Source organism: Helicoverpa zea, chromosome 22, assembly GCF_022581195.2.
Source record: "Helicoverpa zea isolate HzStark_Cry1AcR chromosome 22, ilHelZeax1.1, whole genome shotgun sequence".
Lineage (NCBI taxonomy): Eukaryota > Metazoa > Arthropoda > Insecta > Lepidoptera > Noctuidae > Helicoverpa > Helicoverpa zea.
In genome coordinates, this window is record NC_061473.1 from 9,888,477 (window position 1) to 9,902,532 (window position 14,056).

The 14,056-nt window shown below is 37.3% G+C and overlaps 1 protein-coding gene across 2 annotated transcripts in view; it reads right to left on the reverse strand.

Annotated features, from left to right (window-relative positions):
* Positions 1 to 126: 126 nt before the first annotated feature.
* Positions 127 to 14,056, reverse strand: part of LOC124641309 (tubulin beta chain-like) — a 28,445-nt gene continuing 14,515 nt past the window's right edge. For both annotated transcript variants that reach the window (XM_047179362.1, XM_047179363.1), the window contains exons 2-3: positions 6,265 to 6,373; positions 127 to 1,962 (exon numbers count right to left, since the gene is read on the reverse strand). In XM_047179362.1, coding sequence (XP_047035318.1) covers positions 755 to 1,962; positions 6,265 to 6,373 — 1,317 coding nt within the window. In that variant the 3' untranslated portion in view covers positions 127 to 754. The remainder of the gene's footprint in view (positions 1,963 to 6,264; positions 6,374 to 14,056) is intronic.

Genomic DNA, 14,056 nt, shown 5'->3' on the forward strand with positions numbered 1-14,056 from the left:
CAAGGAAAATATTAACTTCATTGCCATGCTTTTACATCGCAAAAATCTATAGACGATGCAACTACTGTGGGACGGAGTAACTTCGCTCCATTGTCTAATTGAAAGGTGCAACTCAAACACATCAGAGTAATTTAAAACATTTATTATAAATTATTATAATAAAAAGCATACAAGAAAATAACTTAAGCTAAGAAATGCACAAGTTGGTACGTTGTGGTTTCTTACAGTTTCCACTTAATCTTATTAGTATTCAATTAAAACAGACTTCGGATAATACTATCATTTGATAAAATTTATATAAGATCATAGATATTGCACGTGAAACGTCAATGCCGTTGACGGGTCAGTGCGATACAGAATTCGGAAAACGTTCGTTGGTCCACGCGGACACTTTGGTAATAAATGCACTCCACTTAGCCTCTACCAATGGAAAACATATAAAAGTTGTATAAAACTGGTCCGGCGAGGGTCTGGCCCTTACATAACTTACAATCTACCACCACACAGGAGTAGGGCACACTTTTACTAAGTCGAAGGAAAATATATTGCAAAAATACGATCTAATGGTCTGTGTGGTGGTAGCCTTACAGTACGCTATCCTAAGACTTATGCCGAGATGCACACGAGTCACTTAGCATGTGCTTCGGTTCAGCTAAGTATCAATCCCTGCCTGACGCGTCAGACAGAGGAGACCTAGCTGAATGTGAGCGCTTATGAAGTGAGCCTGTCCCCCCGGCGCGTGTCCGCACGGCGCCTAGTCGTGGTGCTCGTCCTGCGCCAGCTCCTCCATGTCCTCCTGGTCGAACTCCGTGTCGTCCTCTGCCGTCGCCTCCTGGTACTGCTGGTACTCCGACACCAGGTCGTTCACGTTGCTCTCGGCTTCATTGAACTCCATCTCGTCCATGCCCTCACCAGTGTACCAATGTAAGAAGGCCTTGCGCCTGAACATAGCGGTGAACTGCTCTGATATTCTCTTGAATAGCTCTTGGATGGCGGTCGTGTTACCAATGAATGTGGATGACATCTTCAGACCCTTGGGCGGGATGTCACACACGGCAGTCTTAACATTGTTGGGAATCCATTCGACGAAGAAGCTGCTGTTCTTGTTCTGAATAGAGAGCATCTGCTCGTCCACCTCCTTCATGGACATGCGGCCTCGGAAGATGGCGGCCACGGTCAGGTAGCGGCCGTGGCGCGGGTCGCACGCCGCCATCATGTTCTTGGCGTCGAACATCTGCTGCGTGAGCTCGGGCACGGTGAGGGCGCGGTACTGCTGGCTGCCGCGAGATGTCAGGGGAGCGAAGCCGGGCATGAAAAAGTGCAGACGTGGGAACGGCACCATGTTGACAGCCAGCTTGCGGAGATCCGCATTCAGCTGGCCAGGGAACCGCAGACACGTCGTCACGCCGGACATGGTCAGCGACACCAGGTGGTTCAGGTCGCCGTACGTGGGGTTGGGCACTTTGAGGGTTCTGTAGCAGATGTCGTAGAGAGCTTCGTTGTCTATGCAGTAGGTTTCATCTGTGTTTTCGACTAGTTGATGAATAGAGAGCACTGCGTTGTAGGGCTCCACGACGGTGTCGGACACCTTGGGCGAGGGCACGACGGAGTAGGTGTTCATGATGCGGTCGGGGTACTCCTCGCGGATCTTGGAGATGAGCAGCGTGCCCATGCCGGAGCCGGTGCCGCCGCCGAGCGAGTGCGTCAGCTGGAACCCCTGCAGGCAGTCGCAGTTCTCGCACTCCTTGCGCACTACATCGAGTACTGCGTCGACGAGCTCGGCGCCCTCGGTGTAGTGCCCCTTGGCCCAGTTGTTGCCGGCGCCGGACTGTCCGAACACGAAGTTGTCCGGCCGGAAGAGCTGGCCGTATGCGCCGGACCGGACTGCGTCCATGGTGCCGGGCTCGAGGTCGAGCAGGATGGCGCGGGGGACGTACTTGCCCCCGTTCTCCGCCGTCGCAACTGTAGACAAAACATACACATTATAATCAGAGTCAACAGACATGATTGCTAGTCGAGTTCATCTACGTTTCCAAATCATTAGGTTCATGAAAAAATTCAAGGACTTTGTTCTAGGCATCAAGTCAACCGACAAGTGACGAAACAGGAAATTCCATTGTGAATAAAGTGTTTGCGACTGAATCGAAAGGCGATTCGTATCAAGATCAGTCTGAGATCAGTTTTTCTGGCCTAAGTTGACAATGGAAGCTAGACGGCTGACATTGGTACCTAGCACTCACTGCAAAATATTCAGCTTGTGAAGGAAAATAGGTACCTGGAGGTATACGACGAATGCGAATTAATAAATTAAAGTCTCATGCAAATAATGAGTCTTACGTACACCATGTTTTCAAAAGCTGCATATCTGATGCAGCAAATCATCTTACAATCAGACAATCATCATTTGATTACCCTCATATAAATAATATAGCACGTTACTACAATATAAGCAACATAAATTGCACTTGTAAGCAAAATAACTTAAACAATGGTCACGGTGGCTGCGGCCGAGGTCGTTCACCCCAGATATCTCAACTTGAACTTAAACTTACTTTGTGCCTACATTGAAATCATTTCTGTGTAATCGAATGAAAGATAAATGTTTTAAAGTACTACATTTTTAATGAATGATAATTTTGCTGTTCCGAAAGTGGGTCTAATGCTCCTGCTCCACCTGCGTTAGCGTTAACGTTAATGTCAATGGCCAACTACGCGTTACTTATTGCATTAAAAATGCGTGTTGGCTACACTTACGCAAAGAGTTAATCCCTCATGAAGTAACGCGTTAACACACATTAAAGAGGTTAAACTCAGACACAGAAAATAATTCTAAAAACTAAAGCTTTCTCATTTGACCATTCCATTACCGTGCTCATAAAATGCAGTTACAACTTAAACAAAGTATCTACACTCGTCCTTGCATGCGTGCAATGAGATGGCATTAATGTAGCCAACATCACTTAGCGCTCTAAGCTACGCACTAAAACCCTTTGATGTGTCCAAAAAACCGACACCCGAGTTATCGCATAACGTTTAATGCTATTCATAATGCCATTAGTATAAATTGCCATTAAAACGTTGGCCACATCTGCGTAATGCCAAAATTTAACGCGTTAAGACGCAGGTGGAGCAGTAGCATTACAGTTTTACTGTTAAATTAGAAACTGATTTTTATGAAATGTTTTCATTATGCAGAAATAAAATTATGTACTTTCATTTTGTCACGAATAACCTAGAATGTGGTTGCATTTGAAGAAGATTTATCCACTTTCATGTTTTTGAATTTATCTTTATTACTAAGACTAGCTTCCACCAGCGGATTCAGCCGCGTCCCGTGAGAAATACTTCGAGAACACGAATAAAAAGGAGCCCATAGTCTTCCTCGATAAATCAGCCCTCTACATTGAAATATCATTTCAAATCGGACCAGGGTTTCCTAAAATTATCGCGTTCAACACAAACAAACTCTTCAGCTTTATAGATTGGACAATTCATCAATAACAGAAGACCAAAATACCCACTCAAGTCTTTTTAGCAATCCATGTTATATAGGTGGTACATTTCACAGTCTAGAAACAATATGGACTATAAAGGACAGAGCTTCAAGAATTTCGACCATACAATCTCGTTTTTTACTTCTTCGCCATCCATTCAAATGAGTATCATATCTGCTGCATTGGTGCGCGGACGCAGCGGGGCGTGTCTACCAGTGCGGAGTATAACCGCTAACTGTACCGACACTGTTAGGCGTGCGGTCGGAGCTGATACATTGGTATCAAATGCCAAGCTTGGTGTATGATGTGTTTAGATATACATGTATGTTTGATATTATTAGGGCTTTTTAGGTGATTGAAACTTCAGGCGATGAGAATCGAATACATCATTTAACGCAGAGTTTAAGAGCTAGCTAGTTAAAACATCATGTAGCTGTTTTCCTCAAAGGCTACAGAAGAAGTTTCAGTGTTAAGACACGCTTCACGAAACTTTTTTGAAGGTTATTAAGTGTTGCCAATTAGTGTACTTACCCAGTTAATGGGGTAATTTCAAATAGGTCAAGGACAAGGACTAGTCGAATAGTCCTAAAAGTAAGGTAACAGTAAGTTTTTTTACAAAAAGATTTTATACATGTTCTACTTTACTGCTACTGTAGTTTATATTAAGTAATCATCAAATCAATCAAAGACATATCTAATTTTGCTGACAAAACTGCAATTCAGCATAAACAAAACTGTCCAATTGTTCGACCGCCTGATGTAATCGCTATGCAGATTAGTGTAACCCGAGGTCATTGCCCCCGACACTTCGACTCAATCATATGCGCGAGAGTTTAATTGTTGTGAATCACTTGTAATTGTTCGCTGTGTCTGGAGGGATGGTGTAGGTACATTGTTGCCAGAAGGTAATCTGTGCCAGAAGTGTGACTGCATAACTAAAGTGTCAAGTTTCAAGATATCTTTGGACTTTTCTAGATATTTTTAAAGCTAAATAGAGAGAGTTCAAGACTCGAGAGTTCGGTAAAAGTAGAGAAATAAATAATAAAGGATGTATTTTGTAAGAGCATCATCATTTTGATTTTAAAACATTTCAATTCAATACAATTTGCTGTATCTTAATTTGCTGTATTTGTTCTAATAGAATTACCTAAATCATTTGAAAAACGACGTCGTTAAAAACATTTTACTGCTTACATTTCACTAAATTACGATTAGATATTTCAAATCAAAAAAATATTTTCACAATAATTAAGCGACATCAAATTAAAATCTGTCGCCATTTTGTCATATGCGCTTGACGTAAACTTTCTCTTCTATTATTTTATAATTGGAGCGAACAGATCTAATCAAAGATTTTTAATCTGTAGCGAAACAACACGCCAATTTACTTATTAAGATTTTTAGATAATACTTTTTTGTGTCACACGAAATTGATAGAAGCTAAAATGAAATTAGGTAGGTATAGTTTTTTGAGAGATTTCGTTTTTAACGCCTGAAATGATTATGAAAGTAAATTGGCAATTCACGCTAGTTTATTATTAATTTCTAGACAATCTATTCAGCCTTTCATTTTTCTTTTGCATCGCTTTCTTAAAAAATCTTAAAAACGATGCTAGTTTTTATAGTGCCAATAGTAGATATTTTAGTCATAATAATTTAGGCTTTTTTTATCTTTCAAATGCCTTAAAAAATATGTCATTAACGAACGAATGTCTTGTCCAGGGACCGAGGAACCTTGAAAGTTGGAAACTACTGTAATTAAGTTGTCTATAAAGAAGCAGAGTTTCAGCCTACTAGACCGAATAATGAGCTACTAATAACACGCTCCTTTATGTACGTACAGTCCCTAGACTCATTACTTTTAGCTTACATCGACAGTTTACTATACTACATTTAATTTGAGTAGGTGCTTAACTAAAGGTAAATAATGATTCAATTGATTAAATAATGATTATATATAACTAAAGGTAAATAATGATTCAATTAATTAAATAATGATATTGCATTAACATAGATTTTTAGCCGTATTTTAGTTTTTTTTAGTTCTTCTGATTTTGTTTTACCTTCGAATAAAGAAATCAGAGCAACACTCACTAAACTTACAAGAAAAAGATTTGCTGGCAACACTAAGTTAATTGACCTTAATAAGACAGCTGTTGGTTTTTGCATCAATGTGCACGCGTTGTTTTATGTTTTCTTATTAATAATAATGTGAACTGACAGCTGATCTATATTAAGTTAACCTTGAGATATCTGAGTAAACATATGGCCTGATGCATGACTTGTCCCTTATCAAATTGACTAATTTGCAAAAACATGACTAACGGTGAGTTGCACCATTTAACTACCTATCACAATAACCGAAATTGGAGTTTCTGACCATTTTTCTCCATAAGAAGCCACTGTTGGAATGGAAACTTATTTCATCATCATCATATTTGTGACATTCAGAATTATGTACTTGTAAAGGCCTTAATAAAATAAAATCATGTCACTTTGACAGTAACTATTTAGTAATCTGTGCTTTGACTTTGAACCATTCAATTGTAGCTTCTTTTCTTTCTTTTCTTTCCGATTTGACCAATGGTAGACATTTTCACGGCCAGTTATGGTGTGATTGTCGTTATAGTCAGATGGTGCAAATCACCTTTGTAGTCCAAATAATATCGTTTCTACCTGATACCTACCCCTGGCTGAGACTGGTGTTGTAACTTAACCACGACCTCCCCAGATTCCTAAAGTCCTTATTATGTGTAGAAAGTATACTAACCAGAGGCCTCATTGTAGTATACGGAGATTCTTTCGAGCTGAAGGTCGCTGGTGCCGCGGTACACGCCAGTCGGGTCGATGCCGTGCTCCTCCGATATGATCTCCCAGAACTGAGCACAAACAGACAAACGTTAAGTATGTTAAAATTGGTGCAAATTGATGTAGAAATGGGTACGGGGAAAATGCAATGGGGAGAAAAGAGTTATAACTTGGCAACATTATAGAATTGTCAAATGGAATTTGGAATAATTTAAATTGTTTTTTTTTTTGTATTATTTTATTCCAGTTTTTAATTAGCTTCAATATCAAGTCACAATAAATTACATACTAAATGTATTTTTACAATATTCCTGAGGCACAAGAATAAAATGCTAACAACCGCACTAAAATAACAACTACTTACAAAAAAAACTAAGTTTATCGTCCGTTAACAATAATAAAAAATTAATGGATTCCCTCCTCTAGTTCACAGATTTTATTGAACTCTGAACATCTGTCAACAAAATATGAAACATGTCGGAACTTGTCTTATTTCTGCTCTAAAATAATAATTTCGATAAAAGTAACCGTTAATTTGTTTATGTTATGAATGTTAGTCATAGTTTGTCTAAAAAGGTCAAAACACGCGATAATTTAATGCGTTCGTTTATAGTGATTGCGATTTAATTTTAAATATCAACGGTAGTTTAGCTTTTTCATTATGTAAAAAAATGGTATAAAAAATATGTAATTAGAATAACCGGTGCAGATGATTTTTGCATTTCAATTATGTAAATCGGAGCAAACTTCATTCACATTTTTCTATATTCAATATCTTTTAATAAAAGTCCACAGTTGGACATTCAAATGCTTAGAAACTAAACTTTTTTGTAAATAATTTACGATAACGGAAAGCGATGGCATCAGAGTAAACACTATGACAGGTAAACACCATAAATAAAATAAAAGTAGGTAAGGCTAGCTACGGGGAAATTGGGAGATTCAGTACTGATAAGGCAGTAAAACATATGGACGTGTTCTAGTTTCTGATAACACTTGTAATTTATTTGTTTACAATATGTGTGTTTTCTAAGTTAAAATTAATAGTAACAACAAAGAGAAATTGATGAAAATGTTAGATAAGTAAGTAGGTACACGACTAAGAAAAATGCCTCAAAGACTCCCATCAACGTAAAAGTACTGAAATCCAAACACTGCATACAGCATATTATTTGACCACCACACCACAATAAATCATAAAATCATATTTATTCTTGACAAACAAAATTACTTTTCCAAATATCTAATGAGTGTTTAAACAACCTTGATTTTTAACCCTAAAATGACCAGCTTTTTGAGTCACACTCAACATCAGAGTCCTATTGCCACAGTCCTGGGGCCCGATTCTCCTAATTTTACTTAAGCGACATATGATTCACTTTCGACTGAGATCCAATCCCGACTCAATTACGATTGAAGCGTATGTGGCATTCCGCTATTTTCTCTTTGAAATAAACGTTTTTATCCTTTTTTGTCATTCAATAATGAATCATTTTGTCTGCATATGATTTACAATTGCAATATGATTGTAGAGCAAACTACCTTATAGACCAAAATCACCAAAATAGCAGACCAATCGATAACCAATCGAATGTCGTTGGAATACGATTGGTCTTATATTAGTGGCAGAATGCCCGATATGGTCAAACTTCTGTTGCGATCATATTGCGATTCAATTTCTATTCGATTTTGACATTATTAACTTAGGAGAATCGGGCCCCTGGACTGCCACGTCAACCGTATGACAATTGCATCCAATCATGAACTATTGACACTCCATTACGTTGGACACAATGCGCCCGCAGAACGCAACTAACTCATTGTTGTCTTACATTCGTAATGACAGGGGAATTGACACTTTGAAGGAACTTGTAGCATCTGAGAGAATAATGATTTGTAGTGTAAGTTTTCTTGAACAGTTTATAGAAAGAAAAGATGAACCTGGATTGAGAAAATGTCGTATTTGCTGCTGAGTTTTTTTACGAAAAACTTATTGAAAACTGTGCCTACGTGAACTAAGAAACAATGATGATTAGGTAGGTACTTATAAATTGGTAAAGAATAAGATTTGTAAATATGAGCTTCATCAAACTCAGGATACAGGAATAGACCACAGACAAATGCCAACCATGTCTTGTAAGATAATAAGGGAACCAGAAATAAATACAATAATATATAATATTTGTTTCAGACAAGTAAATAAATTGCTACCATAGGCATAGGTAAAGTGGTACAAGACTATGTGTGAACACCAAGAGGCACAAATAACACGGAGACCTTTACAAAAGTAAATAATTCATTTAACTAGACAAACGTAAGTTGGCTGTCAGCCATATTAGCTGGCAGCAAGCCAAATCTAGCTTTATTTCTCCTTATGGCTATGTCCCTTCAAGCGCGCATAGTATTAGGGAGACATTCAAATTCAATAGTTACGGTTCTAATAAAAGAGGGAGTTTTGAAGATTGCTAATGGAAATAACAGATGTCTTGAAAATATCGTGACTAACGGCCAGACGAGACTAATGACATCATATTGATGGACCAATCAAAGGAAGATATGCTTAAAGTAAATCATAGTAAAGAGCGATATAGGACCATTGGGACTTTTTATATCTGAACGGACATTATTACTCAAAATAGGGCTAGAAATGTTAAACAATATGGATGCGTAAAAGAGCTTTCAAGATTCAAATAATTAACATTCGGTAGATATATTTCAGCAGAACTATATATCCCAACAAACAATTTGGTTCCTTTCCCTTTTAACACCTATTCAATAAAAGTAACAAATAAACCACAAACGGAACCGTCCTAACCCTTCCGCCGACAGTGGTCAATACCGGTAATTAGGGAAGCCCGGTCAGTGCGACACTCACTCGGTATACCGGGAAGTCACTGGACACCCGCTACTACCCACCGGTTGATAATTACTAAATCGATACTGCAATGCTATTTCTAGTGAATTTTATTGAATTTCCCATTGGGTTTTCCCGGGTGAAAAGTAGGGTGGGACAAAATTGATAGGTTTACGGAAGTTGCGCATTGAAAAGCAAAAGTTTTTATTTAAGCACCACGGGTTTGTGAATAAGTAAAAATAAAAAAATATATCAGTATGTAATTGATTGTCATTGCAATAAATAACCTTATAAATAGTTAAGAAAGGAATGAACGCTAAATATTTTTCATAACATTTAATGTCATGGATTTCTGCAAAATAATGCCTGACTCCATAATTTATCTTAAAAATATCAAACGTCGTCTAAATAATGCTATAAGCTGAATTAGTCCTATCCTACGACAAACAAATCTTAAGTACTTAATGAGAAAAGCAGTAAGCAAACTAACCTCTTTAGTCTATACAAACAAATCAATAGAGTCTAGACTAGCCATCACCGCTTGTCGTAAGCAGAACACATCATATACTGGCTGAGTAAATACTGAAAGGATTATTCCACTTGACTAAATTTCTGATGCCCTGAATGCTTCAGTTACTAATTTAGTCAAATGAAATAGTTTACAGTTCAGGAAGCGAAGTTCTAGTTAGGACCGTAAATCTGAAGATTCGCTTCTGAGTTCTGACTGACTAAATCCTAATTGGGAAGAGATTCCGGACTTTTGAATTGATTCAACTTTGCTTTGTGTAAGGATATGGATTTAGTTAATTTTGCGATGTTAAGGCGAAATATCTATATGGCACATAAAGAATCTCGGGTTCTCGTTCACGCCAAATAACTTTGTCGCTCTGAAATCAGAAACAAGCACAAGCGCAATGATATAGGATCTGTATTACATTGTCTACGTGGAGCGGCCAATTGAATTTACAAAGAAAAACCCATTCTTATGCACCATAGAATAGAACACGGGTGTTAGGGCATTGTGTGTCCACATTCCACATGCCAGGGGTGGATGCCCAGACTAGATTAGATTAGAAGTAGCATTTGCATACTTATTGAGTGTCGCGGTGTGTCGCCCGTTTTACGAGCTACCCGGCCACTTACTGGGGAATGCATGATAGATGTGTTAAAGATATAATTGTAAGAGTTATTCTGGCAAATATAAAAAAGACAATAACATATTTTAAAAAGTGGAGATTAAAATATGGACCCAGAGTAGTTAATGTTTACTTAACAACTTCAGCAAGAGTTGAAAGCTTCTTAACGAGGCATAATTTCACATTTATCTGTAGGTACGTATCACTTTAAAAAAAACTTGCTAACCTTTAGCGTATCTTTATACCCAAATTACTTGCGTTTAAACGAATTGTAACCACTAAAGTGTTCGTGTAACTTGTAACACATGTTCCAAATACCATAAAAATCAATCTAAAGTCAACGTCCTGTGAGATTACCGAACTGAAATCATAATTTATGTACGACAGGTCAACGTTTGTCAGACATTAGTGGAATAGGAACACACGCGACCGGGCGCTACTCTATCAGAACATTATGGTGCAACACGCTACAGGAGTACAGGGTTGTTTACAATTTAACCTACACGGATGATGGAACTTTCTAGAATAAAGTTGTGGATGAATAAATTAAAAATAAATAAAATAATGTTTATTAACGAAAAGTAACTAAGAATCTGCTTACAGTAACGTTGATAGTAACGTTGATGAATTACAGAATCTTTTATGTGATTAGTTATTTTATGCTAAAATACGTTTTATTCTTAATGTGTATTTAAGACTTTTAAATGTAAGTACCTATCTTTTCTCGTATTTTGTTAAAGTAATTACGATGGAAAATCGGAATTTTATTGAAATGGTTCAGTAGTTTGTTTTTCAGGTCACCTTCACAATGCTAGTTATCTTTCCCTGTACATACGGTATTGTCGGTGACATTATTGATTTCAGTTTTAATATGTCTGGTCTGTTCAATACTAGGTCATATTAGGCTCGATATCATGTTAATACATCTACTAACTTTATAAGAATAAAAAAACCTGAAAAACTAACAAATAAAAGACCTACTCGTCATCAAATAGATTAAGATCACATTAACAAGACGAAATGAAGCTTGAATAATAACTATCTATATTTATATCAGCTGTCAGATCCTAATTAAGATTTGAACAAAGCTAAATTAATCCTTAACCAGATAAATTAAAAACTGATGCAGAACATGCCACAACTGATTTAACAAGATACAAAACAACAAAGAAACATCACCGACTGTCTTTTTCAATTACCTATTATTAAAGAAAAGTGACAGCCAACTAATTCAACTCAGTCAGACCACGACAATTCTCAGAACATCTGACCGAAATATCAGTAAGTAAGAATAACGGTGCCTTTTCATGGCAAAACCAAAGTCGTGACAATAAAAAGGTCGAATCACAAATCAATGAAGTACATTAAAGTGAAAGTACAACCTGTCACACGATCGCAACGAAAATATAAAATTCCCATAAAATGTGCGAGTGGAAAGGCTGGCAACACCGTTCGGAGCGTGCAACCACAGATAACTGTACTCGGATACTAAAAAGTTTAGTTATAATTAATTGTTACTTGCGACGTGACGTAGGAAATGCATTAAAGTGAACATTGCAAATGCGATAAAGTTAATGTTTTGACCAAAAGCAGAAGATACTTCAACGATTTACGATCAAAGATTGCGGATGACGCTTATCTTTGAATTTCCATATACAACATCCGTTGATTCCGTGCAGACAGTTTTGGAATTAGCATTCCTCGTCTATTCCTGTGATCTAGAAATTCATCGTAAAATGTAGTGAATTAAGACTTCATATCATCTCTTCTAGGCACGTAACCCATATAAAAGAAAATAAATAACTAGTAGACTAAAATTCCAGCCATTTAAAGTCAGTGACACCTTCTCACGAAGATTTCAAGTAATCCTATTTTCGATGCATCACGTTGTTCTCTGCATAGAATAATTTAGAACCGTTTCCTAGACATTTATTTGTATGGCATTCGTCTAATAGCTGCCATCAGTGTCCGTAATCTCTGCTTTGACAGTATACATGCTCAAATCTTAAAACTACTTGATTTAAATCGTTCTGAGCGCCGGCGCACAAAACTGTAACCTTTTTTGTTGCTCGCCATCTTGGAGACGCTCTCCACTGCAATTTGAAAATAGAACGTTGTATTTTTTTTCTCTTATTGCATCGCGGGTTGGCCGTTGACATCAGACTGCATTTTATTTTCGGCCAGCCTCCGGGAGTGTTGCCATAAATGGAAAACTAAATATACGTTGTAAGACGACACTGGGCAGACTTAAATCTACATGTCTGGACGTTAAAATATTAATCGTGGGGTAGGTAATGAATATAAACGGCGGACATCTGAGGAGTGTGTCGTGCAGGATACAAATGTGTTAAAATAGCAGAATGTCAGGTTGAGAACGAGCAGGAAACCCTAATTCCAGTTTCCTTTATTTGAGCAACCGGATGACACGCAGCTGATACGCATTTTTCACTCTACACTACCCATTAATGTCTTTTTGGGCTGATCATTAATAAGCACTCCTTGCGTACCTTTATGCAGTTGTTTAAGAATAAAAAGTTTTTATACTTTAAAGGCCAATATCACGAGTAAGTGCAGTGTTACCAGCACATAAAATACCCTTTGCTTAAACTGTCGGCAGCAGATGTTGCCGACGGAGAGAAAACATTCATAAACACTTTAATTGGGAACTTAAACAAACGTTACCTTTTATTACTTTCCGTTAACAATATTTTAAGAGGAATAAATGCAATGGAACTTAATTAAATTATCGTTAAAAGAATGATTCCTTTGTAAGTGGTGTAAAGAAAAGCTTAAAGTGTTTCCTGTGATAAAATTAACACAGGAAAGAGTTCATAAAAGAAGTTTCAAATATTTTACAGTAGCTAAAATGGGGCTTAAAATCGGTCATAGTTTTATGGTAATATGGCGATCGCAATGCCATTCTCCCTTGGTTTCAAGAAAACAACATATATTGAATATTCTTTTATGTAAATTCCGATTCCTCAACACCATTTATGAGAGTTAAACAACGTGAGGTTATTTTAAAAATATCAAACATAAACAACTCGGCTAGAGTGTTGAAACAAGGCTGAATGTAAACATTCATTTGCCACTTGCTCTGAGTAAAAAAAAAAAGAAAACTAAGCCGCCATATTGGAATTACAAATGGGGGGAAAAGATTTATATACAGTTATAAATAAAAAACATTATAATGTAATTCTCTGAATTCAAATTAATTAATTATCATCATATTTGACGAGGAAAACAATATATTTTTCGCATTGTAATTGGCTTTTAGTTACATTAATGGCAAAACAGGACAAAATGGATTTCCTAGTGCACAAAAAAGTAGACACCTATTTTTTTATACACAGTTACCACTCAAAGGCTTAAATTAAGAGACCTAAGCTAGTTTAATACACAGTTTTTTGCTAAAATAAAGTACGTAAAAGACGAATAAAATCTTATTTCACCCTTCTATACCAAGCATGAAGTCTCGTGCACGTCGTTAAGTCTCTTCAGACTGATTAGCGATTAGTCAGCGGCCGCGCGGCCATCGACCCCGGTATAAAAGAATTGAATCATGTCTGTGAGCACTCTGTGGTTGCCAGTACGGATGGTAAATTGCAGGGAAATTAATTATGCCATAGAATTGTCTGGGTTTTGTGGGAGTTTTGTGGCTGACATTATTGGTAGAAAAATAGTGATTGGGTAATTTTAACATGGGATACTCTGGGCTTTGAAATAAATAGCTAAGGTGTTAGGTTTAGTTTTGTGTACAAGCA